Source organism: Cynocephalus volans, chromosome 10 (genome assembly GCF_027409185.1).
Source record: "Cynocephalus volans isolate mCynVol1 chromosome 10, mCynVol1.pri, whole genome shotgun sequence".
Taxonomy (NCBI): domain Eukaryota; kingdom Metazoa; phylum Chordata; class Mammalia; order Dermoptera; family Cynocephalidae; genus Cynocephalus; species Cynocephalus volans.
This window is the reverse complement of record NC_084469.1, coordinates 92,130,554-92,152,471: the sequence shown is the minus strand read 5'-3', so window position 1 is coordinate 92,152,471 and position 21,918 is coordinate 92,130,554. Positions and strand designations below refer to the sequence as shown.

At 60.1% G+C, this 21,918-nt stretch overlaps 2 protein-coding genes across 3 annotated transcripts in view; both read left to right on the top strand.

Annotated features, from left to right (window-relative positions):
- Positions 1 to 12,966, top strand: part of SHC2 (SHC adaptor protein 2) — a 28,223-nt gene extending 15,257 nt beyond the window's left edge. Inside the window, exons 3-12 of one of the 2 annotated variants that reach the window (XM_063112499.1) lie at positions 1,215 to 1,275; positions 1,427 to 1,546; positions 4,211 to 4,264; positions 4,434 to 4,485; positions 4,582 to 4,708; positions 5,816 to 5,972; positions 6,595 to 6,658; positions 9,454 to 9,612; positions 11,232 to 11,542; positions 12,838 to 12,966. In XM_063112499.1, the coding sequence (XP_062968569.1) occupies positions 1,215 to 1,275; positions 1,427 to 1,546; positions 4,211 to 4,264; positions 4,434 to 4,485; positions 4,582 to 4,708; positions 5,816 to 5,972; positions 6,595 to 6,658; positions 9,454 to 9,612; positions 11,232 to 11,542; positions 12,838 to 12,966 (1,234 nt within the window). The remainder of the gene's footprint in view (positions 1 to 1,214; positions 1,276 to 1,426; positions 1,547 to 4,210; positions 4,265 to 4,433; positions 4,486 to 4,581; positions 4,709 to 5,815; positions 5,973 to 6,594; positions 6,659 to 9,453; positions 9,613 to 11,231; positions 11,543 to 12,837) is intronic. The other variant, XM_063112500.1, reaches the window with a different exon arrangement.
- A 7,063-nt stretch (positions 12,967 to 20,029) lies between these two features.
- Positions 20,030 to 21,298, top strand: C2CD4C (C2 calcium dependent domain containing 4C). Its single transcript, XM_063109944.1, has one exon. It carries the CDS (start codon positions 20,030 to 20,032, stop codon positions 21,296 to 21,298), a length of 1,269 nt encoding a protein of 422 aa, XP_062966014.1.
- Positions 21,299 to 21,918: the final 620 nt, after the last annotated feature.

The following is a 21,918-nucleotide window of genomic DNA, read 5'->3' as shown; positions in this document are numbered from 1 at the left end:
TATTCACAGCATTGTGCAGCCACCGCCACTAATTCCAGAACATTCCATCACTCCAAAAGGAAGTCCCGTCCCCATCAGCAGTCACTCATCCCCTCCCCCAGCCCCCAACAACCACGAATCCACTTTCTGTCTCTGTGGATCAGCCTGTTCTGGATGTTTCATGTAAATGGAGTCACACACTGAGTGGCCTTTTGTGTCTGGCGTCTGTCACTGAGCGTGACGTGTTCCAGGTCCACCCACGTGGTAGCGAGTTTCAGAGCCTGGTTCCTGTTCATGGCTGAGTGACGTTCCACATGGAGCACGCTGTGTGTCCATTCATCCCTCGATGGACACCTGGGCTGTGTCCACCTTGGGTGATTACTCTGAATCCTGCTGCTGTGGACATGTGTGCACTTTTCCGTGTGGACGTGTTTTCATTTTTCTTGGGTGTGCCGAGGAGTGGAATTGTGGGGTCATGTGGGGACTCGATTTTTAACCCTTTGAAGAACTGCCAGCCTGATTTCCGCAGTGGCCCACCTTATGTCTTATGTTCCCACTTGCCCTGTGGGGTCCAGTCTCTCCAGGTGACACTGACATTTCTGAGAGCCTACTGTGCCCATCTGGCCTTCAGGACCCTGTAGCAGCTCCACCTCTCCCGGGGATCAGCAGACCACAGGGGTCTCTCCCACACAGTTTGGGGGTCCGTCCTAGTCGCCAGTGAGGGACCTCAGCACAGGTCATTCTTCCTGGGCTGCAGATGGGACCTGCCTGAGACTTGGGTCAGGCCCAGGGGCCTCCTACCTGCTGTGTCTGACCCCCTGCATCCGAGCCCTGTGCCTTCTGCACGGGCTGAGGCCCAGAGGCCCGGGGTGCCCTGGTCACTGAGAACGAAAGAGTGGAGAGGGGCTGGAGCTGAGGGCAGGAGTATCTGCTGGGTGCAGACGGGGTGGAGGCTAGTGCCCCAGGCTGCACCCAGTCCATGCCTGGACCCCTTCCTCCCCTCTCTACCCCTTTTCTCCTGGCCATTCACCCTTCTTTGAGCTCCTGCTGCCTCCCCACGGCCCCATGCCCTGCCCGAGCCCCTTCCTCTCTCTCACTTCCCATCCCCTCTGAGATACCTCCTGTTTCAGAGTCCTCCACTCTCTCTAAGCCCCCTCCTCTCCTTGGCCCCCTCCTTGTCCCCTCCCTGCCATGTCCTCTGAGCCCCCTCTCCCTGTGTCCCACCTTCCCCGCAGGGAAGCCATCAACCGACTCCACGAGGCTGTGCCTGGCATCCGGGGCTCCTGGAAGAGGAAGGTGGGTGAGGGGCTCGTGGTCTCCTGAGTGGGGCTGGTGGGGCACTGCGGTCGTCTCAGGAGCCCCCCTGAGGCCGTCCCTCCCCAGGGCCCCAGCCCCCACTGCCCATGCACCCCCCAGGCAGGCCCTGCCATGCTGTGCCCCCTCCCAGGCCCCCAACAAGGCGCTGGCCTCCGTCCTGGGCAGGAGCAACCTGCGCTTTGCAGGTATGAGCATCTCAATCAATATCTCCATCGATGGCCTCAACCTCTCGGTGCCCGCCACTCGCCAGGTGGGTGCTGCTCCACCTCAGCTCCCACCAAGCCCCCTCCTGGGGTCCCTGTGGCCCTTGAGATGGTCCCGGAGTCTTTGATTCACAGCCAGGAGGGTGGGTGTGGGCTGCATGCAGCACGTGGCTCTCGGCACAAACGCATTTATCCAGAAATGTGTCCTGAGGGGTCCCCCACCCCTGCCTGCTGGGGCTCCCCTAGGCGATCCCACCCCCACAGTCGTCAGGGCTCCGGGACGGCGTGCCCCTGGCATGGAGCAGGTGGGGGCCAGAGACGGTGCTCAGCACCTGCAGTGCCCAGGACACCCCATCACAGAGAAAGATCCAGCCCAAGTGTCCACAGTGCCGAGGGGGAGGGAGCCTGGCTTCTGATCTTCTGATGGAAACAAACACAAAGCTTTAATTGCAGAAATGAGGGGTAATTACACATTCAGAGAAGCACTGTGGGGTCAGGTGGGGGCTGTCCTGGCCATGGAGGGCACTGTGTCCTCCCAGAAGGGGCATCAAGGAGGGCTCCCAGGAGGCGGTGAGCAGGAGAGGGGAGGGTATCTCAGCCGGAGGTCTGGCTGCCCAGAGGAGGTGTCTCCCCGTGGGAGAGGTTAGCACAGATCGTGGTGAGGAGTGAGGCTTCATCCAGAGAGCACAGGGTCCTGGGAAGTTTTAGGCTGCAAAGAGATGTGTTCTGATCTCTGTTTTGAAACGGATTGAGAGGCATCAGTGGGAGCAGGGGACCAGAGCCAGGTTGGTGCTGTGGCCCTGGGAGAGGTGGCCCTGGTGGGGAACTGATGGTGGCCCTGGAGTGGGGAAAGGTGGCCAGGTGGGATGAACATAGGAGGCACAACTGACAGGCTGTGCTGCAGATTCACAGGGAGGCCGGGAGAATTTTGGATGTGGCCGGGTTGCTGACAGAAGCCGCTGGATGAGTGGGGGAAGCAGAGCCCAGGGCAGCAGATGGGGGGAGGAGGCCAGTTGCAGGAGGGTCGTCCACGTGGACGGGGTGCTCGCAGGATGTTGAAATTTCTCACTTCAACCCAACCGGTGGTTGGCTTTCTGGGAGTTGTATCAGCTAGCAAGGCACGAGCTGCGTAATGAAACAGCCTGAAAGTTGCAGAATGTGTCAGAAAGTGTCTGTTCAGTGTGTGTGTCTGTGGGTGGGCCCTGGGGGCCAGCGGTTGGAGGCGTCTCTTGGCTGGTGGGTCCACCCCTCCCGCGTGCCTCTCCTGTTCATGCAGGCTGCTTAGCGCCCGGCCTTGGGTTGGGCTCGACGAGTCTCCCACCTCATTCTATTTGCAAGCGTACTTGCCTCCTGTTTGAGGGGACTGTGAAGTCACATTTTAAGGGTGTGGCTCCCTAGAGGGGTGAAAAATTGGGACAATAGGCAAACTATTACAGGAGCCACCTATGGTGGGTGGAATTTGGCACTTTGGGCATTGGGGGTTCTATAAAAGACAGCTCAAGCCTATGCCTGGCCCCCAGCTGGCACTCACTGTCCACTTGGTAAGGAATGGGAACGTCGGGAACTTGGGAGGTTGGTGGGCTCGGGCCTTGCCCACAAGTGAAGGCTGGGAGCCCAGGCCATGGGACGGTGTGGAACAGGCTCTGCTGACCGCAAGGCTGCTGTGAGGACTCTGAGGGCGCCATGGTCTGGAGGCGGCATCCTGGAGGGCTTCTCAGAGGTGGTGATGCTGGAGCTGAGTGAGGAGTTGAGGAAAGGGGTAGAGATCTGGTGGTAAGAGCACCGGGAGAGGAAGCTGGAGACGGTAGCAAGGACTGAAGAGAGGAGTGTGGGGTTACCCAGAGAGCAGGGATCTGGGCCCTTTTAGGTAGCGAGGTGACATCTGACAGAGGGTGGCTGAGGCTGGTGGGAGCGGGGGCAGGAGGGGCCACTGGGCTCTGGGGCGGGTCTGGTGGGGGCACAGGTGGGAGAGGCTGCCAGGCTCTGGGGCAGGCTGGGGGCCACATGTCCATGCAGGTTCCATCTCCACATCAGCCCTGCAGACGAGGCCGTGGCCACCCCAATATCACAGACAGGATCATTCAAGAGGGTCCTCCTCTCTGGGCAGGAGTCTGGCAAGGGGAAAGCCTCGAGGGTCCCTGGGGGGGCTGAGGAGTGGACCTTCTCTGGGGACGATACATGGCTAGGCTGGTGGGGGGCTCCTGGTGCAGGACCCATGGAGGGACTTGAGTGACGGCAGCCAAGAAGGTGGGGCCATGCAAATGAGCATGCAGATGAGCACACAGGTGCACTGGCACATGGAGGGTGGGTCAGGATCATAACGTGTGTCCCCTCCGTGGCCTCTTGAGGTGTCTGTGTGTGTGTTGGGGGGGGTGCAGATGTGTGTGTGCTGGGGCATGTTGATGTGTGCATGTGAGCCTCTGGGTGTCCTCTCATGCACGTGTCTGTGTGATCCTGGGTGGAGCCCGCATACTCCTCAGGCCCTGAGTCCTGTCCTTGCTGGGCATCCACATCCCAGCAGGACTGTGGGTTGTCTGGATTGACCCAGGACCTGGCTGCCACGGGCACCAGCCCAGGGGACATCTCCATTCCCACATCCCTCCCAGTCCCTTCCCTGTGGCACTGGTCCAGCCTCTGGGCCAGAGCCACAGGGTTCCCCTGCCCTCGAAGCGGGGCCCTGGTGACCGCTCATGCCTCCCTGCCGGCTGCAGATCATTGCCAACCACCACATGCAATCCATCTCCTTTGCGTCTGGCGGCGACACGGTAAGGCTGGGGACTGGGGGAGGGGTGCCCCCCAGCTGTCCTCTCCAGCCTCATGACCCTCTGGCCGTCCCCAGGCCCCACCTAAAGCACCCCATGCCCACACCCTTGGCCCCCATCCCTCTGCATTGCTGGGGGTCCCACTGACATCTCCCACTTCCCCTCTTTCCAGGACATGACGGATTATGTGGCCTATGTCGCAAAGGACCCCATCAACCAGAGAGGTGAGGCCCCAGGGTGAGGCCTGGTGGGGCCCTGTGGCTGGAGGGACCTCAGCCGGCTGTACCAGGGGACGAAGCATAACAAACCCCACTCCCTAGCCTGCCACATCCTGGAGTGCTGCGAGGGCCTCGCCCAGAGCGTCATCAGCACCGTGGGCCAAGCCTTCGAGCTGCGCTTCAAACAGTATCTGCACAGCCCTCCCAAGGTGGTGGTGCCCCCAGAAAGGTAAGCAGACCTGGTCCTCCCCATCTCCCAGGAGACACACCAAGGCCACCTCTGCCCGCTGCCTGCCCATGCAGAGCCCCGTGCTCGCTGCCTGCACACCTGGCTCTGAATCTGGGTCCCTGAGAACGTCACTGAACTGGAAGGATCCCCGTTTCCTCCTCTATAAAACTGGGATAAAAACAGCTCCCACCTCCCAGGGTTAGGTGACGACAGAGGGGCCTGGTCGGTGCCCGGGGCTGTCAGTGGGTGCCGTTCTTACTAATATCACTATTCCAGACCGGGGACAGCAGATGCTCTTGCAAAGTGCCGGTTGATTTCTGTCTCTGCGCATAGCATGCGTAAATGGGTGCCTGCAGCTGGGTGCCAATAAAACTTTATTCGTAGACACTGAAATTAGAATTTCATATAACTTTCACACGTCGCAAAGTATTCTTCTTTGGATGTTTTCTCAGCCGTTCGAGGGTTACGATTTAAAAGCGTAAAAACCGTTCTTGGCGTGTGGGGAGGACAAACAAGTACAGGCGGTGGGCTGGATGTTTCCAGCTCTAGAAAAAGAGGAGCAGGCTTTTTAAATGTCTGTTAACTGTGATTTGCTTGTCCCCTCCCGACTGAGGGGCAGGCAGGCCGCTTCCCCTCTGTGCTCTCGGGAACCACACCTGCCGGCCCCTGGAGGATGAACTGTCACAAGCACAACCTCGGAGCAGAGAGTGAGGGTGTTTTAAAGCTGAGGGCTAGCCCCATGACATCCGGTTCTGGGGACAAACCGGGCGCCGGCCCTCAGCTGCCTGGGGGGGCTAGAGGTGGGCAGAACAGAGCACAGGCCAGTGTCACCGGGACCTGCCATTAATGTGTGCAAAAACGCTGGGAAATGCGCAATGTCGCGTTTCACGGATGAGGAAAGGGCCCAGTTAGTTGCTCAACCGGCGTCTCCCGGTGGGAAGGCTCGGCTGATAGGTGGGGCCGGGATTCGAACTCAAGCCTTCTGTCTCCAGAAGCTCGAGCCACGAGGCCTCGGCGCCCCCGCGGAGCCCCAGGCTCTAACTGCCCCCCGCCCCGCCGTGTGCTGGGGCCCCTCCCTGTGGGACAGCCTCGCTCTCTGTCCCTCAGGCTGACCGGGCAGGAGGAGTCAGCCTGGGGCGACGATGACAAGGCCTCAGAACACGGTTACTACAACAGCATTCCGGGGAAGGAGCCACCCCTGGGCGGGCTGGTGGACTCCAGGCTGGCCCTGACTCAGCCCTGCGCCCTCGGAGCCCTCGGCCAGGTCAGCCCTTGTTGTGGGGTTGGGACGGGGGCAGGGACGTCCCCAGCTGCCCAGTCTTTGGACCTTATCTCAACTTCTCCTTCTGCTCCTGTTCTCCCCGATCCTAGAGGAGGGTCTCCTGCCTCCCCCACCCTTCATTCACCCATCCGTCCATTCACAAAGACGCCCACGTGGGCGCCGTGTATCTGCCAGGCCGTCCTGGACACATTAGGCAGCAGCACAGCATTGCAGACACGAGTCCCACCCGCCGACGCTTAGTAAATGCATACGGCAATGACTTAATCATGGCTGGGACGAGAACGTACAGCAGGGACACTGGCTTTGTGGGGAGGCCAGGAAGCAGCGTTTGGGCTGGGCCTTGATGGGTCAATGGGAGATGCCAGGACAGCAGTGTAGGGAAGGGCATCCAGGAGAGGGGACAGAGCGTGCCAGGTGGCAGGAGAGAGGGCCGGTGAGGCTGCAGCAGAGGTGGGCAAGGGAGCCGGGGAGAGGTTTAGAGCGGCCCTTCCCACCCTCCTTAAGTCTGCAGTCACTCGGCGGGGCTGGGTGGGGAGACTGGGGGTGCTGGGCCGGGAAGAGGGGCTTGCACACACTAAGGGGACCCTGCACTGCTCTTTTTCAGGGTGCATCTCCCGCTCGAAGAGACGCCCGTGGCCTGCAGTGGGACCTGGGGCCCTCTGGTACGGGTAGGATGGGCTCAGGGCCCCAGGGGGGCCAGCCCCTCCCCACGAGGATGTCAGGGGCCCCCCAGCCCCACCCCCACTGCCCCCTTCTCAGACTTTCCCTTCCGTGTTATTTCACGTCAGCTACAAGGCTGTTCTTGAGATTCAAATAATCAGTTTCTTCTTTTCCTGGACAGACAAGTTTTGTTGCATTTTGGGGGGACAGATACTGCAATCACATGGTTCAGACCCCAAGAAGTATAACAAGGTATCTGGTGAGAATTTCTCTAAAGTTCTTCCTGTGTCTACTTCAACTACCTTCCGGACTAAGCAACGACCACTAGCAGTTGGGGGCTTCTGGCTATTTTCCTGGAATTTTCCACGGATATTCAAGGCAGTTAAACTATGTGTTCCTTCCTCCGTTCTTTCAGAGGGTGGCGTGTATACACACGTGCTCCACCTCGCCTTTTCCATGCGACCTTCATCCTAGGTCCTTCCACATCGTGCCCGCCAGCCTTCTGCAGTGTTTGCACCACTGCGCAGTGCCCCGTCGTATGCAGGGGCATCACTGATTCACCTGCCACCTACTCCTGGGCATGTGGGTGGATCCCACGTGTTTGCTAGAAATAACAGTGGTGCGACGAGTGACCTCAAATGTCCACCGGCCTCGGATATCACACCCCCAGCGGAGCAGCTGCTTGTGGCACTTGGGTGGAAACCCCGTCATTGCCCTCTCCACAGACACCCCACCAGGAACTGCGAGCTTTGGTTTTGACAAAACGGTCCTGTGTTCAGTCCACGCACATTCCTGTGTCCTGATATACAAGATGAAAAATGACAGAGGAGGCTAAAATCCCACGCTGGGGCACATCCCTCTGGGCACTTCTGTGCCTCCTTTCAGATGTTTTGCAAATAGGGCACAAATAAATCATTACACGCGCGGCAACGTGCTGTGGACACCCTTCTGGTGCTGTCTTTGTCCCGTGGGTACCTTGGCTTCTTGCTATGCCAGCACCATCTTTTGAACAGCTATGTGCCGTTCCCCATCCTGCTGTCTGCCCGCCTGTGGGGTCTCCTGCTGGTGGGCACTGGGGGTCTTTCCAGCTCTCTCTGATACAGCATAGATGCTCCTCGTGCTGTGGAATTGCTGAGGTGTGGTGTATGGACGTGAATCCCGTTACCAGGGGCCGCTGATCCACTCTCCGAAGTGGCCGTGCCGGTTGGTTTACCCACCAGTTCTGCCTGCAGCCGCCTGATATTTCACAATTTCGCTAATATCTGTGTTGAGCTTTTTTTAGATCTTCCCAAATAATCTGGGCATTTCACTGCCAAGCATCAGAACACTCGTTTCCCAGCGCCTATTGTTAAAGAAGACCTGTATCATCTAGTGCCCATAGGTGCCAACCTGAATTTGGGCCCTGGTCTCCTTTTTCTCTGGGACATTGGCTGCTCAGTCCCCACCTCAGGGCTCAGCAGTGTCTCCTGCCTCTGTGCTTTTGTGCATGCTGTTATCACTTCTTGTCAAGCCCTTCCCAGTTCTCTGGCCAAGAACTCTTACCAATACATCAGTGCCCCGGATCCAATGCCCAGGAATCCCACCAGCCATCTGCCCCATGCTCTGTCCTCTCTTCCACCCTGGACTCCTGCAACCCAGGCCTCTCTCCTCTCACCTAGCCCTGACCATTGAGCAGGGGAGAATCTGTACCCCTCTCGGCAGCCTGGGAAGGCTGGGCTGAGACGCCTCTGCCCCTCATTAACCACCCAGGGCTGGTGCAGTGATAGCATTTCTATTGAATCACAACTTTTGCCAGATACTGTTCTAAGGTTTTAGTTCTCACCCCTGTTTTATGAAGAAGCTTTCACTCTCCCCATCTTATAGAGGAGGAGACTGAAGCACAGAGAGGAAAATTAACTTGTCCATGTTCACAGAGGGTGGAGCTGGGATGTGAGCCCGGGTATGTCTGAGGGCTGATGAAATAATCGGCATAAAGCAGAGATCGCTAACTGCAGGCCCTCGGGCAGAATTTGGCCACACAGTTATTAAAAGAATCATGACTTCCCTGTCAAGGATTGAGTTCTGAGAAAAAAGACACATGAATGCCCTTTGAACCTAGGAAAAGACTCTCAACCTTGCGCCAAGCAATAGAAATAGCCATTGAATTACCCAGGATGCTATTTCTCACCTATCAGGCTGGCAAAAATATAACAGTCTATAACATGCCAAGGGGTCACAGGCATCCCGCCACCCACCGCAGGGCAGGGACAAATTGGTCAGGACCCAGCAGAATCCAGAAGGGGCATTGAGTGGATTGAGAGAGACTCCTCCAAGAACACCCTGTAATGCAGCTGTGGCTTTTGAACCATGTCGATGATTTACACATTCAAAAATAAAATTAAAAAAAAAAAAAGAAAGCAAACCCTAAAATAGAACAGAGACAGAACAGATGACCTAACTATGGATCATGTTGATAACTTAATTATAGGGAGAGCAAAGCTATTGTTATTATTTTTTAAGTGTGAAGATTTAACATAAACATGGGGCATTCTGGCCTCTTTCGAAAACCGGGAAGCTCTGTCCCTGGGCCACTCTCTTTCCTGGTGGACGGTGGCCCACAGCACCCCCGCCCCGCATGCTGTATTCACTGTGGCCCTGCTGAGGGCATTTACGCGACTTTTCACTGGTGATGGAGGACGTCGTGATGATGTGTGGGTGGGGCTCGTAGCAGGACCCTGTCCTCTGTGTGCAGGGCCTTGTCTGGGGGAGTCCCTCATCTGGGCTGCCTCTGCTAACCCTACCACCCACTCCCTGCCCTCCTCAGCTCCGCCAGGGGACGGCTATGTGCAGGCAGATGCCCGGGGCCCCCAGGACTACGAGGAGCACCTGTACGTCAACACCCAGGGTCTGGATGCCCTGGAGCCTGAGGACGCGGTGGCCCTGAAGCCGGAGGACAGCCCCAAGAAGGACCTGTTTGACATGCGTATGTGGGAGCAGGCGGACTGAGGGGGACGCCTTCCCCGGGCAGGTCTGTGGTCTGATGGGGGAGGCCCAGCTTTGTCCTGCAGTACTTGCCTGAGGTGCGAGGCTGAGACCGACCTCTTTCCTATGGAACTCCCAGTATGCTGGGGGAGCCCTCCCTACTGAACACCCTAGTCCAGTGGGGACACCTCATCCATTCCTTGAGAGAATGGCTAGTATGACGGGGGAGGCTGAGGTCCGTCTTCTGTGGGACTCTCCAGTTGACAGGGGAACCCCTGGGATCTCATGACTTGAGAGAGGAGGCTTAGTCTTTTCTCGGTAGGACTGCTTAGTCTGCGGGGGTGCCCTGAAGCCTGCGTCAAAAGACAGCTTAGTCTGTTGGGGGCGGCCTAGCTGCCTACCTCCGGGGCTCCCCAGTCTGATGAGGGAATTTAAGCTTCTCATGTGACTCAATGGTCTGAGGAGAGAGGCCCAAACTCCTTCCTGCAGGGATCTCAGCCTGCTGGGGGAGACACAGTTTGCTGCTGGAGGGGCGTCCAGTCTGATGAGGGAGGCTTAGTCCACACTTTGGTACAGTGACTGATCTGATGGTGGAGCCCATTCCTTCCTTCCTTACGGGATGCCCCAGCCTGAGGGAGGGCCCAGTCTGATGGAGGAGGCTTGTCCTTCTTTGCCTGAAGTGTCCAAAATCCTCTTTATCTCCCACATCAGTCCCATCTTCTTCCCTGAACACACGGCATTGGCTCCGTGCTGGCCCAGGCAGGGTCATCCCAGCCCTCAGGACACCTCCCCAGTAGGAGGTTCCCAAGGGCCTCCCAAGCTCCTGGAACTTTCTTGACGAGGTTTGCAGAGACCCCATCCCTCTGCACCTGACGATACGATTCCTTCTCGTGAACGTACGTGAGCTAGTACCTACAGAGCACTACTGTGTACCAGGCACTGGATAAGAGCTTAGGCCCCTCGGCTCCTCATAGCAGTGCTCAGATAGGAAAGGAGGGGTGTGGGGGGCAGGCTGTCCCTCCCGGGTGACCAGATGGCCCAGCAGCCCCAGCTGAGCAGCCCCAATAGAGAAAGTTGCTTCTTGCCAGTCCTCCATAAAAAATCCCAGGGTTGCCTCTGATTGGCCTAGCTGGGGTCATGTGCTCACCCCTGAGCCAATCCCTGGCTGGGAGGGTGAGATGAGTATGCTGATTGGCCACACCTGGTTACCTGTTGCTGGGGCTGGAGGTGGGTGGGCCTCAGCGTCGGGGAGGAAGAAGGGCCTGCCAGCACGGAGGGACCAGTTGGCGCACATGCAGCGAGCACGCGGCATGTACACGGCGAGCACACAGTGTGCACATGGCAAGCACACGGTGTGCACACAGCAAGCACATGGTGAGCACGCAGCGAGCACACGGCATGCACACACACAGCGAGCACACAGCAAGCACACGGCGAGCACACAGAGTACACTCTGGCTGAGCTCAGTGCAAGTTCTGATGTGCAGTCGGGGCTCAGTCAGTGTTGGTTGAACAGGTCACATCCAGCCCAGGGTTCCTCTCTTCCTGCCAGGCTCTTGTCCCAGTGGGAAGCAACTGCCCAGCCACCCGCCTCCCCCACACTCCCGTTCTCTGCCTGCAGGACCCTTCGAGGATGCCCTCAAGTTGCATGAGTGCTCGGTAGCCTCAGGAGGGACAACAGTCCCCCTTCCCTTGGAGGACCAGTGGCCCAGCCCTCCCACCCGCCGGGCGCCCATTGCCCCCACGGAGGAGCAGCTGCGACAGGAGCCCTGGTACCACGGCCGGATGAGCCGGCGGGCGGCAGAGAGACTCCTCCGTGCTGATGGGGACTTCCTCGTGCGGGACAGTGTCACCAACCCCGGGCAGTACGTCCTCACGGGCATGCACGCCGGGCAGCCCAAGCACCTGCTGCTGGTGGACCCCGAGGGCGTGGTAAGGTGGGCACGGGCGGGAGGGCTGAAGCCTTCAGGGTTTGTGAAGCACTTTCTAGATCACTGAGCCCTTTGCGTTTACGACTCTGTTCTCCTTTAGGAGCTGCTGTAAAATTACAAAGTGTTTTCCAGTGTAAAAAGAATTTTAGGGCTTACAAAGGATTTCCCAGTCTATAAAGCATCTGGGGACTTACAAACCTTTTCCAGCATCGAGGCCTTTCAGGGTTTACAAAGTGCTGTATTCTGTCCACTGTGGGATGTGCTTTCTTCCTGCAGTGATCCTCACGAACGCATCTCACACGGGTGTCTTTGAGTGATAATGTGGCGTTTTCAGTGTCTAACGTATTTTAGTGTTTACAAAGCATTTTTCCAATTTAAAAGGAGTTTTGGGGTTTCTGCGGCATCTTTGAGTGTCCGAGGGCCTTAGGCTTTACAGCTTATTTTCCAGGTAAGAAGGTGTGTGTGCATTGGCGGGGAGGAGTTAGGCACCTTCTGCATTTACAAAGTGCTTTTCTGCTGTCCGGCTGAATCCTCAGAACAGCTCCCAGTGCGTGTGTGTGACCCTTGTCTCTGTACTGGGCCCACTCAGGAGCAGGGGGCTGGGCACCCCGGCCCAGCTCCGGGTGCCTGCTCTTCAGGTCCTTGCACACTGCCTAACCCTGGCCTGGCGTGTCATAGGCCAGTTCTTCCCAGGCCGGATTCCCTCTTCATTAAGTGGGTCCTGCCATTAGATAGGCGAGTCCTACACTGGGGAAGTTTCAGAACATCCACCAATACTTGGTTCAAATGCAGACTCCCAGAGCCATGCTGCTGCACCAAATGACCATAAGCGAAATGGCTCAAAACAACAGAAATTTATTCTTTCACAGTTCTGGAGTCCAGGGGTCCAAAACCAAGGTGTGAGCAAGGCTGGTTCCTTCTAGAGGCTCTGAGGGAGAATCCGTCCCAGGCCTCTCTCCAACTTCTGGTGTTGCCGGCAGTCCTCGGCGCTCCTTGGCTCGTAGACACATCCCCTTGATCTCTGCCTCTGTCTTCACACAGCTATCTCCCGTGTGTCTCTGGGTCTAAACTTTCCTCTTCTTATAAGGACACCAGTCATTAGAAGTGTGGCCCCAGAATCCTGCTAGTTTTGGAGCATGTGTCCATCCCTGGTTCTGGAATTCTGAGGCTGATTCTGTGGCTGAAATCCTGGCGTCCTCATCAGAATCATACGCAGGGCTCGTGAAAAGCATCTGCATTTCAGCAGGTCTGGGCGAGCTCCCCGTGGTGCTGACGCTGAGGTCTCTGGTTGCACAGGTGCGGACGAAGGACGTGCTATTTGAGAGCATCAGCCACCTGATCGACTACCACCTGCAGAACGGGCAGCCCATCGTGGCCGCTGAGAGCGAGCTGCACCTGCGTGGTGTGGTCACACGGGAGCCCTGAGCCAGGTGTGTGGGAGCTGTGGTGGGCGCCCGGCATCTGCCCATTCGTGAGGTGTTTCCTCATTTTTAAAAATTAAGATATAATTCCCATACCATATAGTTCACCCATACAGAGTGTACGACTCAGTGCTTTTTAGAATTTTCACAGAGTTGTGCAGCCATCGCCAAAGTCTGGTTACAGAACATTGCATCCCCCAAAAGGAAGCCCCGTGCCCATCAGCAGTCATCCCACCCCCTCCCCCCAGCCCCCGGCAGCCATGAATCCGCTTTCTGTCTCTGTGGATCGGCCTGTTCTGGACATTTCGTGTAAATGGAGTCACACACTGTGTGGCCTTGTGTGTCTGGCATCTGTCACTGAGTGTGACGTGTTCAAGGTCCATCCACGTGGCAGCGTGTGTCAGAGCCTGGTTCCTGTTCACGGCTGAGTGAGGCTCCACTGTGTGGATGGACCGCGCCGTGTCTGTCCGTTCATCTGTGCGTGGACACTTGGGCTGTTTCCACCTTTTGGCTACTGTGAATAGTGCCGCTGTGAACTCGTGCACAGGTTTTTGTGTGGACGTGTGTTTTCATTGCCCTTGGGTGGGTCTATACCTAGGAGTGAACTGCTGAGCTGTTATGGTAACTTTGTAATTAACTGGTGATAAAAATCACCCCTGCTGGGTGCTGGACCGTCAGGCTTTCTTCCCAGAAGAGGCGGCAGGGTGGGGTGTGGACCAGGTCGGTGGGAGAGGAACAGGCAGGGCTGGGGGATTCCAGGGCCTCCCTAGTGAGAGAGGGGGCTCTGGTCGAGGTGGGGGCCAGGCAGCAGAGGCTGCGGCCGTGGGGCTGGTGGCGGGTGTGGGGGGACAGAGCATTGGGAGGAGGGAGAGATGGGGCTTGAGGACGGAGGGCCCTGCGGGGGGAGGGGGCTGTGGAATTTCCCCATGCCCAGCTCCTGTTCCCATGACAACGGTCTCCTTCCTGCCTCCTCTTTCCTGGGCACGGCCCTCCCCCCGCGGCCGGTCTCCTCCCTGCCCCCAGCCAGGCAGCGGGTTGCAGGCAGAGAGGGGCTTCTCGGTTTCAGAGATGGGGAGTGGGTGGTCCTACCACACACCCCAAATGACCTGCGAGGCAGTGGGTCTGGGTGTTCCTATGTGCCCGAGGTTCCTGCTTCCTTCCCATCCCTAATGGGGGCTGTGATCCAGGAGGCGACACCGATGGTGGTCACAGTACCTGCTCGCACGCAGTTGGTCCATCCCAGGAACAGGAGGCGCACATTTCTGAGATGGGCACTGGGTTAGCAGGCTGCTTTCACTGCGTAGCCCAGAGAGGTTAAGGCACTGCTCTAGGGCACACAGCAAGGATGTGGGGGACTGGACAGAGACCCCACCAGCTGCTCCACCTGAGGGGCCCCTTGCTGGGTCTCTTTGCTGCCCTGTAATGGAGGTTTGAAGCTCTTGGAGATAAAAGCTCCTTTTGATCAGACGAGGCAGAGAGGTGGACGACTGTACTTGGGCCCTGGTCTCCCGGTTGCCTTCTCGATGGCCTGTGACTTTCCTTCCCTTTCTGCCCACAGGTGACATCTCTCAGCCCCTGGCTCCTGCCTCCCTACACCCCCGTCATGGCCTTACGGGCTCTCAGCCAGTCTCTTTCGGACCCTGGTCAGGCCAGAACCGCCGCTGTCTCTCCTTCCTCCGCATGAGCCTCTGGGATCTTCCTTCCATGAGCTGGCCCGGGCTGGGCAGGGCCACCAAGGCCCGGGGACCCCTTCTCCTGCCGGAGCCCCCGCCCGCCCCCACCCTCTGCCTGGAGTGAGGGTGCACGTACCAAAGACAGAACCTCTTCTCGCCTTTCAAGAAGTATTTCAAAAAGCAGCCCTGTGTGTAGGAGCTGTGGCCTTCAGGTCCCTCCCGGGCCGGACTTCAGTATCTGTCCCTGGAGAGTGACGGTCCCCAGTTCCCCGTGTGGTGATGGGTTCCTATCCCGGCAGGGCTCAGTTTTCCCACCTGAGAAATCGTGTGCACAGTTGTCTTTTTTGAGGGGGAGAATTAAGGTGCTTTGGGGCTCTCAGGCTGGGGAACAAGCTGACATTGGACCGGGGCAGTGTTGGGGCTCACCTGGGATGAGGGAGGGCACCCAGCCCCCTCCAAGGGAACTGCTCGGTTGGGGGAGGCAATTGTGAGCCCCCACCCCACCCCGGTACGGGCCTGGCTGTGCCTGCTGGCTTCCCCCGCCCTCCTGGCTGCTGACCCGGACCGGGCATTGAATCTGTTTGTAATTAAACCTGGGAATGACCACAAGGCACACGAGCCCACCTGCGCATTCAGGGGCCCTCGTGGGGACGATGGTCTCCCCGCTGGGAGGCTGTGGGGGAAGTTCAGAGGGACCTGGGCTTGGCCTCCCTGGAGGAGGGAGGGGGTGGGGGCGGGGGCAGCGTGTGGGGCGATCCCCCCCTCCCACAGCCCCCAGTATCCCTCTCAGGTGCCCCTAGTTGTATCCCAAGATAAAGCACATGTCAACTTGTCTATTAAATACACCCAACTTCTCTTTGGAGACACCCTAGTGTATCTGCCAAACGCTACAACGTCTGTCTTTCAAGATACTACAACATACTTGGCAAAAGCTCCTTATTTCCTTCTCCAAGATGCTCCCAGCTTCCCCTAAATAGGCCTGACTTCTCAGGTGTCCCAACGTCTCCACCCTTTCTTGAGATGTTCTCCTCCGTGCCCCTACGCCTCTTCGATGCCCAGATTCGTTCTCAAGCACCCCAGCTTCTATCCTTTACCTTCCCTGGTGTTATTTCTGAGCCTCTGCCTCCCAGAGAGACCCCCCACTTCCCCCCAGGACCCTCCTCTAACTCCGCCCACAACTGTCGTGGCATGTCTTTCAAAGAGGCCCCCACCCTCGCCATGTACCTGCCTGGCCACACTGCCTAGGGCTGAAGACAGAGGTTGCCCAAGGCCTGGATCCCTGGAGAGGGCTGTGCTTTCTCTGCAGTCAGCGGCCCTCCCTTTGCCCTGAGGGGATGTGTCTGGAAGGGCTGGGGAGTTAGAGCCACTCTGGTCTGCCCTTAACTAGGAGAGAAGCCCTCAGAAGGTAAAGCCAGAGGGGACTTTAGTGCCATGTCAGTTATTTCAGAGACACGGAGTCTGAGAACCAGCAACCCACCTACCCGTCACCCACCCATCATTAACCCATTGGTCCACCCACCCACCCACCTATTCATTTATTCATCTACCCACCCATCCATCTGTCTACTCCCTCTAACATCCTCTGACACGCCTGCATCCAACACCTCCTATCTGCCAGGGCCTCTGGTGGACAACAGGGGTGCAACCGTGACCAAGACAGACCTGCCCTTATGGAGTTAACAGTCGAGTGACATTAATCAGCAAACCATCATGAAATGTATAATGACAACTATGAACAGGAGAGAGTTCTGCAGCTTAGAGATCCCAGGAAATCCGGGAGGGTTTCTTTGTGGCAATGACACAGTGCCTGTGATGGGAGGATGCATGGGAGAGCCCCAGGTGAAGACGGTGGAGTCTGGGAAGAGGGGAGGACCCGTGCAAAGGCCCTGTGGCATGTGGAGCCCAGCACATTCAGGGGATGCACAGCTGGCCAGTGTGGACAGCATAGGACTGGGAGGAAGGCTGGAAGGAGACAGGGGTCTGGACCAGGGGAACGTTGTATAGTGTCAGATTCCAGAGATGTGTGGGCCAGAGGGGGTCTAAATGTGCTCCATTCATTCACTCATTCACTCTTTCATAGCCCTGGGTCCCTGTGGTCCCCCACCCCATCCTCTTGGATGTCTCTATCTGACATCCTGCTGGGATGTGGGCTAAGAACGGCATGACCTCAGAGTGCTCGAATCTCCCCTCTGCACAAAGGAGCAGGCTCAGAGAGGGGGGACGCACACCGCTGTGCCCAAGAGCACACTGCCGGGAGGTGCAGAGCCGGGATTTGAACCCCATCCTCTCCCCGTCCTGCTCCCTGAGCCGGGAGGGCCTGGGGTGCCCCAGTGGTGATGGGAGCTAGGGAGCTGGGAGCCGGGTCCCTGCACTTGTCTCCCGCCACTTCCTACCAACAACTGCTCAATCAGCACACACTCCCTTTCCCATCCTTGTGCTCAGGGCACCTCGAGGTGGGAAGCAGGAGAGTCCTGGGTTCGGATTTGGATTCTGAATTTGCTGTGTAACCTGGACAAGTCTCTTCCCTCCCTGAGTCGCTCTCGATCTCCCCGCACAAGGAGGCAGAAAGACTTGATGTGAAGTGGGCCAGGAGTGCCTCCCTGTGCCTCAGTTTCCTTTTCTGGAAATCAGAGGTGATGATCCCCCAAGGATCCTCCTGTTGGGTTAACCTTTGTTGCACACACCAGGCCTGGGTCCCTCCTAGTGGCTTGCAGACAGGACTGCTATTCGATCATTTTTATTACCTTTCTCTCCTCCTGAGGCTCGCAGGTTCAGTCGCCAGACCAGTGTTGCACGGATACACGGTGGCCTTCTCAAGTCACCTCCCTGCACTCCCTCCAAGCCTGTCTTGCTGGGGGCCTGGGTCCTGGAAAGCACCCCCCATTCCTAGACCCTCCCGCCTGCAGGGGATTGAGGACCGAAGCCACCCAGCACGGGGTGCTGTGACTCAGGGTGGGTTGATACCACACAGGCCCCCCTCCCCGGCTTGTCTCTGACTCCAGGAAGGCTGCAGCTTGGTTGTGGGGGGCAGCCCTGGGGGCTTGCCACACCTGCCCACCTGCCACCAGAACTGCTACAGAGAACGGCTGAAGATTTTGTTACCGGGAGAGGCTCCCGTTCACCGGTGGATGGTGCAGAGCTAACCAGCTGGAACGGCTGGGCCTCTTTGCCATCGCTTGCCAGGGAGGGTCTGCAGCCCACAGGGCAGGTGTTGGGACCCGTCCTCAGGTACGCTTTTCCCTCTGGGCCTCAGTTTCCCCAGATCTCAAATGTGAGGGGGTGCAGGGACAGGGGTGGGGTTTCCGGTTGAGCTAGACTGTGGTAGGATCAGGGTTCTGGGGTTCACTTTGTGGCCTGGGCAAGTGCCTCCCCTGGCTGAGACCCCCTCACCTGCAGAAGTGTCTGCAAGAGAACAATAATCAATGCCTACCTCGTGGATTCCAGGGCCTGCTCTAGGCTCTTTGCAAAGAGTTACCTGTGAAATACTGTTTATGCTCCCGGACCACCAAAGAGACAGAGTCACAGAGAGGTGTGAACGCTTGTCTGAAGTCACACAGCAGGATTTGGACTGGATCCAGCAGCTCCAGATTAGTGTCCCGCATCGTTTAGCACAGAGCCCTCCATGACCCTTCCTCCGTGCGGCTCTGGGCCCCGTGGGGACAGGAACTTCTGCTGAGTAGCTGCTGGAGGCTGCTCTTCCTGACAGCTGAAGTTGGGGCTCCGGGGCCTGCTGGGCTGTGATGCTGCGGCCCAGGCTTCCTGGAAGCGGTGATGGGGTGACACGTTTCCTGCAGTCTGCCTCGCCTGTCAGACTGTGGGGCCGTGTCATGACTGCCCTCGGCACAGAGTGGGGCTCACCGATGTTTGCTGGGAGAACGCAGCTGAGATTGCCTTGTGGGGGTGTCATGGCCCCTCTGTGCCCCCCCCTTTCCCCATCTGGACGATAGGACTCTAGCCCCACCATGCTCCAGGGGTGCATGGACGTGTTGGAGGCTTGAGGTCTCTTTCTGGCACCCCCCTCTCCCCTGGTTGCTGTTGTACCAGCGCAGCCCCCAGCCCAGCTTGGGCCACAGTGAGACATTTCCGGAAACTGGGAGGCTGGGAGGCTCCTGGACAATCAATAACATAATAAGGCTCCAGGCGTCCGCCGACTCCGGGTGGGTCCTGGCGACACGTTATCTGGCTGGCTTCTCACAAACTGGGACTGGATGGGGAAGTGGTGGGCCTCGGGCTCCAGAAGAGGAAACTGAGGCTGGGGGGGCGAGGATAGAGGAGGCAGTGAAGGCCGGGGCAGGCAGGTCCCACCGGCAGCTGCAGGAGGGGTCTGGCTCTGCGCCTGCCGGGTCCCTCCATCGGTGAGTGGCGTGGCTGGTGCCTTCTCCCTGCCGGGTCACTGTCCAGCACCCAGTAGGTGCTCAATAAAGGCTCGTGCATGAAACGAGGCAGCCGCCCCTCGCGGCTGGGCAGGGAGGACGCCACTGGGCAGCGACCACGCATCTGAGCTGTGTGGCCCCGACTGCGGACTGGGGTGGCGGAGGGACCCGCCTGCGGGACGCGGCGGGGCCGCAGCAGGGTTCCTCGCCGACCCCAGCGGGGAGGTCTCCGGCCCCGCTCAGCCGTGCCGAGGCGGGGGCTCGGGGCGCAGGGTCCCCCTCCTCCGACCCGGCGCAGCTGCGACGCCGCCGGGTCCTGGCGCGGCGCGTCCCCAGGGCTGCGGCCCTACTCGGAGGAATACGGCGGGGCTGGGCGGTTTCCCGCCGCGCCGTGAATGGGTCCGGCCGAGCCGCGCCGCCCCCGAGCGGAGCCGCGGCCCCCGCGCCAGCCCCGAGCCTGCGCCGAGACCCCCGCGCGCCCGCACGCCGCACGGTCCGCAGCCCCGGCCGCACCCGCAGGTGAGTCCCGGACAGGTCACCGCGCGGCGCCGCGGGACCCCAGACCCCCGCCCCTCCCTTCCCCCAGCCCGGATCCTGGGTCCCCCGCAGTCCAGGCAGAAGCCACAGGTGGGTGGTACACCCTGGGGCCGCCCGCAGCCCGGGGTGTCCTCTGTTGGGACCGAGCCCAGCACCCTGGAGAACGCGCGTCGGGAGCCTCGGAACGGGGGTGCGCGCGGGAGGGGCTGCTGTCCCCGGACCTCTGTCCCCACCTCCCGGGCTCCGGGGCTTAGAAGTCGAGCGCGTCCCCGCGTCCCCGGGGAGGGCGGGAGGGGGACCAGCGCAGCCCCGTGCTGGGGCGCAGTGGGCGGCGCCCCCGGGCTGGACCCGCACCGCCCCCGCCGCCCGGGCCCTGTCCAGGGGACAGGTGCGGCCCCCCGGGCCCCGCGCCGAGCCCCGCGCCCTGAGCCCCGCTTCTCTCCCCAGACGCCGCGGCTGCCCCGGTCTCTTGCCCGCCGCCCCCATGAGGAAAACCAACATGTGGTTCTTGGAGCGGCTCCGGGGGTCCGGGGAAAACGGCGCGGCCCGGGGCGTGGGGGTCGAGGTGGGGGACAAGGCCTCCAAGGGGCCCTTGTACAGCAACGTGCTGACACCCGACAAGATCCCCGACTTCTTCATCCCCCCCAAGCTGCCCGCGGGCCCCGCAGAGGCCGAGGCGCAGGCCGAGCTGGGCCCGTCGCCGTCGGAACAGAACCTGGCCTCGGCCGCAGCCCGCCGGGGTCCCCGGAGCCCCCGGCTGCCCACCAGGCCGGCGGCCGAGAGCAGGAGCCTGCTGAAGGCCGCCACCCGGCACGTGATCCAGGTCGAGAGCGCTGAGGACGGGCCGTCCGAAGAGGCCACCAGCGCAGACCCCCAGGCCCAGGGCGCCATGTCCCTGCCCTCGGTGCCCAAGGCCCACACGTCCTACGGCTTCGCCACGCTGGCCGAGAGCCCCCACACGCGACGCAAGGAGTCCCTGTTCCACAGTGAGCACGGGGCCCTGGCCCAGGTGGGCTCCCCGGGGGCCCTGCGCCGCCGGGCAGGTGACAGGGCCGACGGGGGCGACGGGGGGCCCCGGGAAGCTGGCGGGGCCCTCAGGAGCCCCGGCCGCTGCTTCAGCGGCGGGGAGAGCGACACGGGCTCCTCGGCCGAGTCCTCCCCGTTCGGGTCCCCGCTGCTGTCCCGCTCGGTGTCCCTGCTCAAAGGCTTCGCCCTGGATGGCCAGGCCAAGGTGAACCAGCTCAAGCACTCGGTGGGCCGCCACGGCTCCCTGTCGGCCGACGACAGCACCCCAGACACCAGCCCCGGGGTCCGGCGCCGCCTGACCCGCCGGGCCACCCCGGAGCCGGGCTCCGAGTCGGGCCCGGCGCCCCGCGGGGAGCACACGGTCCGGGTGGGCCCGCGGGGCAGCGTGCGGCTGCTGGCCGAGTACGAGGCGGCCCAGGCCCGCCTGCGGGTGCGCCTGCTGGCCGCCGAGGGCCTGTACGACCGGCTGTGCGACGCCCGCAGCGTCAACTGCTGCGTGGGCCTGTGCCTGGTGCCCGGCAAGCTGCAGAAGCAGCGCAGCACCATTGTCAAGCACAGCCGCCACCCCGTCTTCAACGAGGACTTCTTTTTCGACGGCCTGGGGCCCGCCAGCGTCCGCAAGCTGGCACTCAGGGTCAAGGTGGTGAACAAGGGCAGTAGCCTCAAGCGGGACGCGCTGCTCGGGGAGACGGAGCTGCCCCTGGCCGCCCTCCTGCCGCTGCCCTGAAGGGCCCGCGTCGCCCCTCCACACCCGGGTCCTCACCCGGAGGTCAGTCGCGGGGGGCGGGCCGGGCTGGGGAGGTGGGTTTGGACTCAGGTGACGCCGGGGTTTCCTGGGTGGCCGATGGTGGCTGGAGAATTATTTTTCATGAATTAATTTTTTTTGCAGGAGGAGGGGAAGGGGCTGCTGGGGAAGAGAAAGGACCACTTGTCAGGGCTGAACGTCCCCGTCAGCCCCTCTGTCTCGCCCCTTCCATGCAGAGTCCTGGAAAGAGTTTCTCAGGGGTCTGGGACCCTCTGAGAGCGGCAGAGGCAGGGTCGTGGAGGGGGAGGTCTCAGGTCCTGGAGCTGAGCTGGATTTTTCCTCTGTTGCACGAATGGTGTCCCCTGTCCCCCTGCAGCCTTGTCTCCCACTGACACCAGGCCCAGGTTCTGCCCACATTGCCCCACCTAGGGTCAGGCGGGCATTGGCAGCCACTGACCTCCCAGGCTCCGGCTCCAGGAGCAAGAGGGCGTGAGAGGAGCGTGCCCACTGCGTGCCCTACGAATGAAAGGCGGAGAGGAGAGATCAGAGGGAGCCTTGGCGGGTGACGCGGTGACAGGACTGCTGCTCTCCAGTCCCCTGCG

What these genes read in the sequence shown, in the direction of transcription:
- C2CD4C (XM_063109944.1), top strand. Translation starts at nt 20,030, where the DNA reads ATGAGGAAAACCAACATGTGGTTCTTGGAGCGGCTCCGGGGGTCCGGG.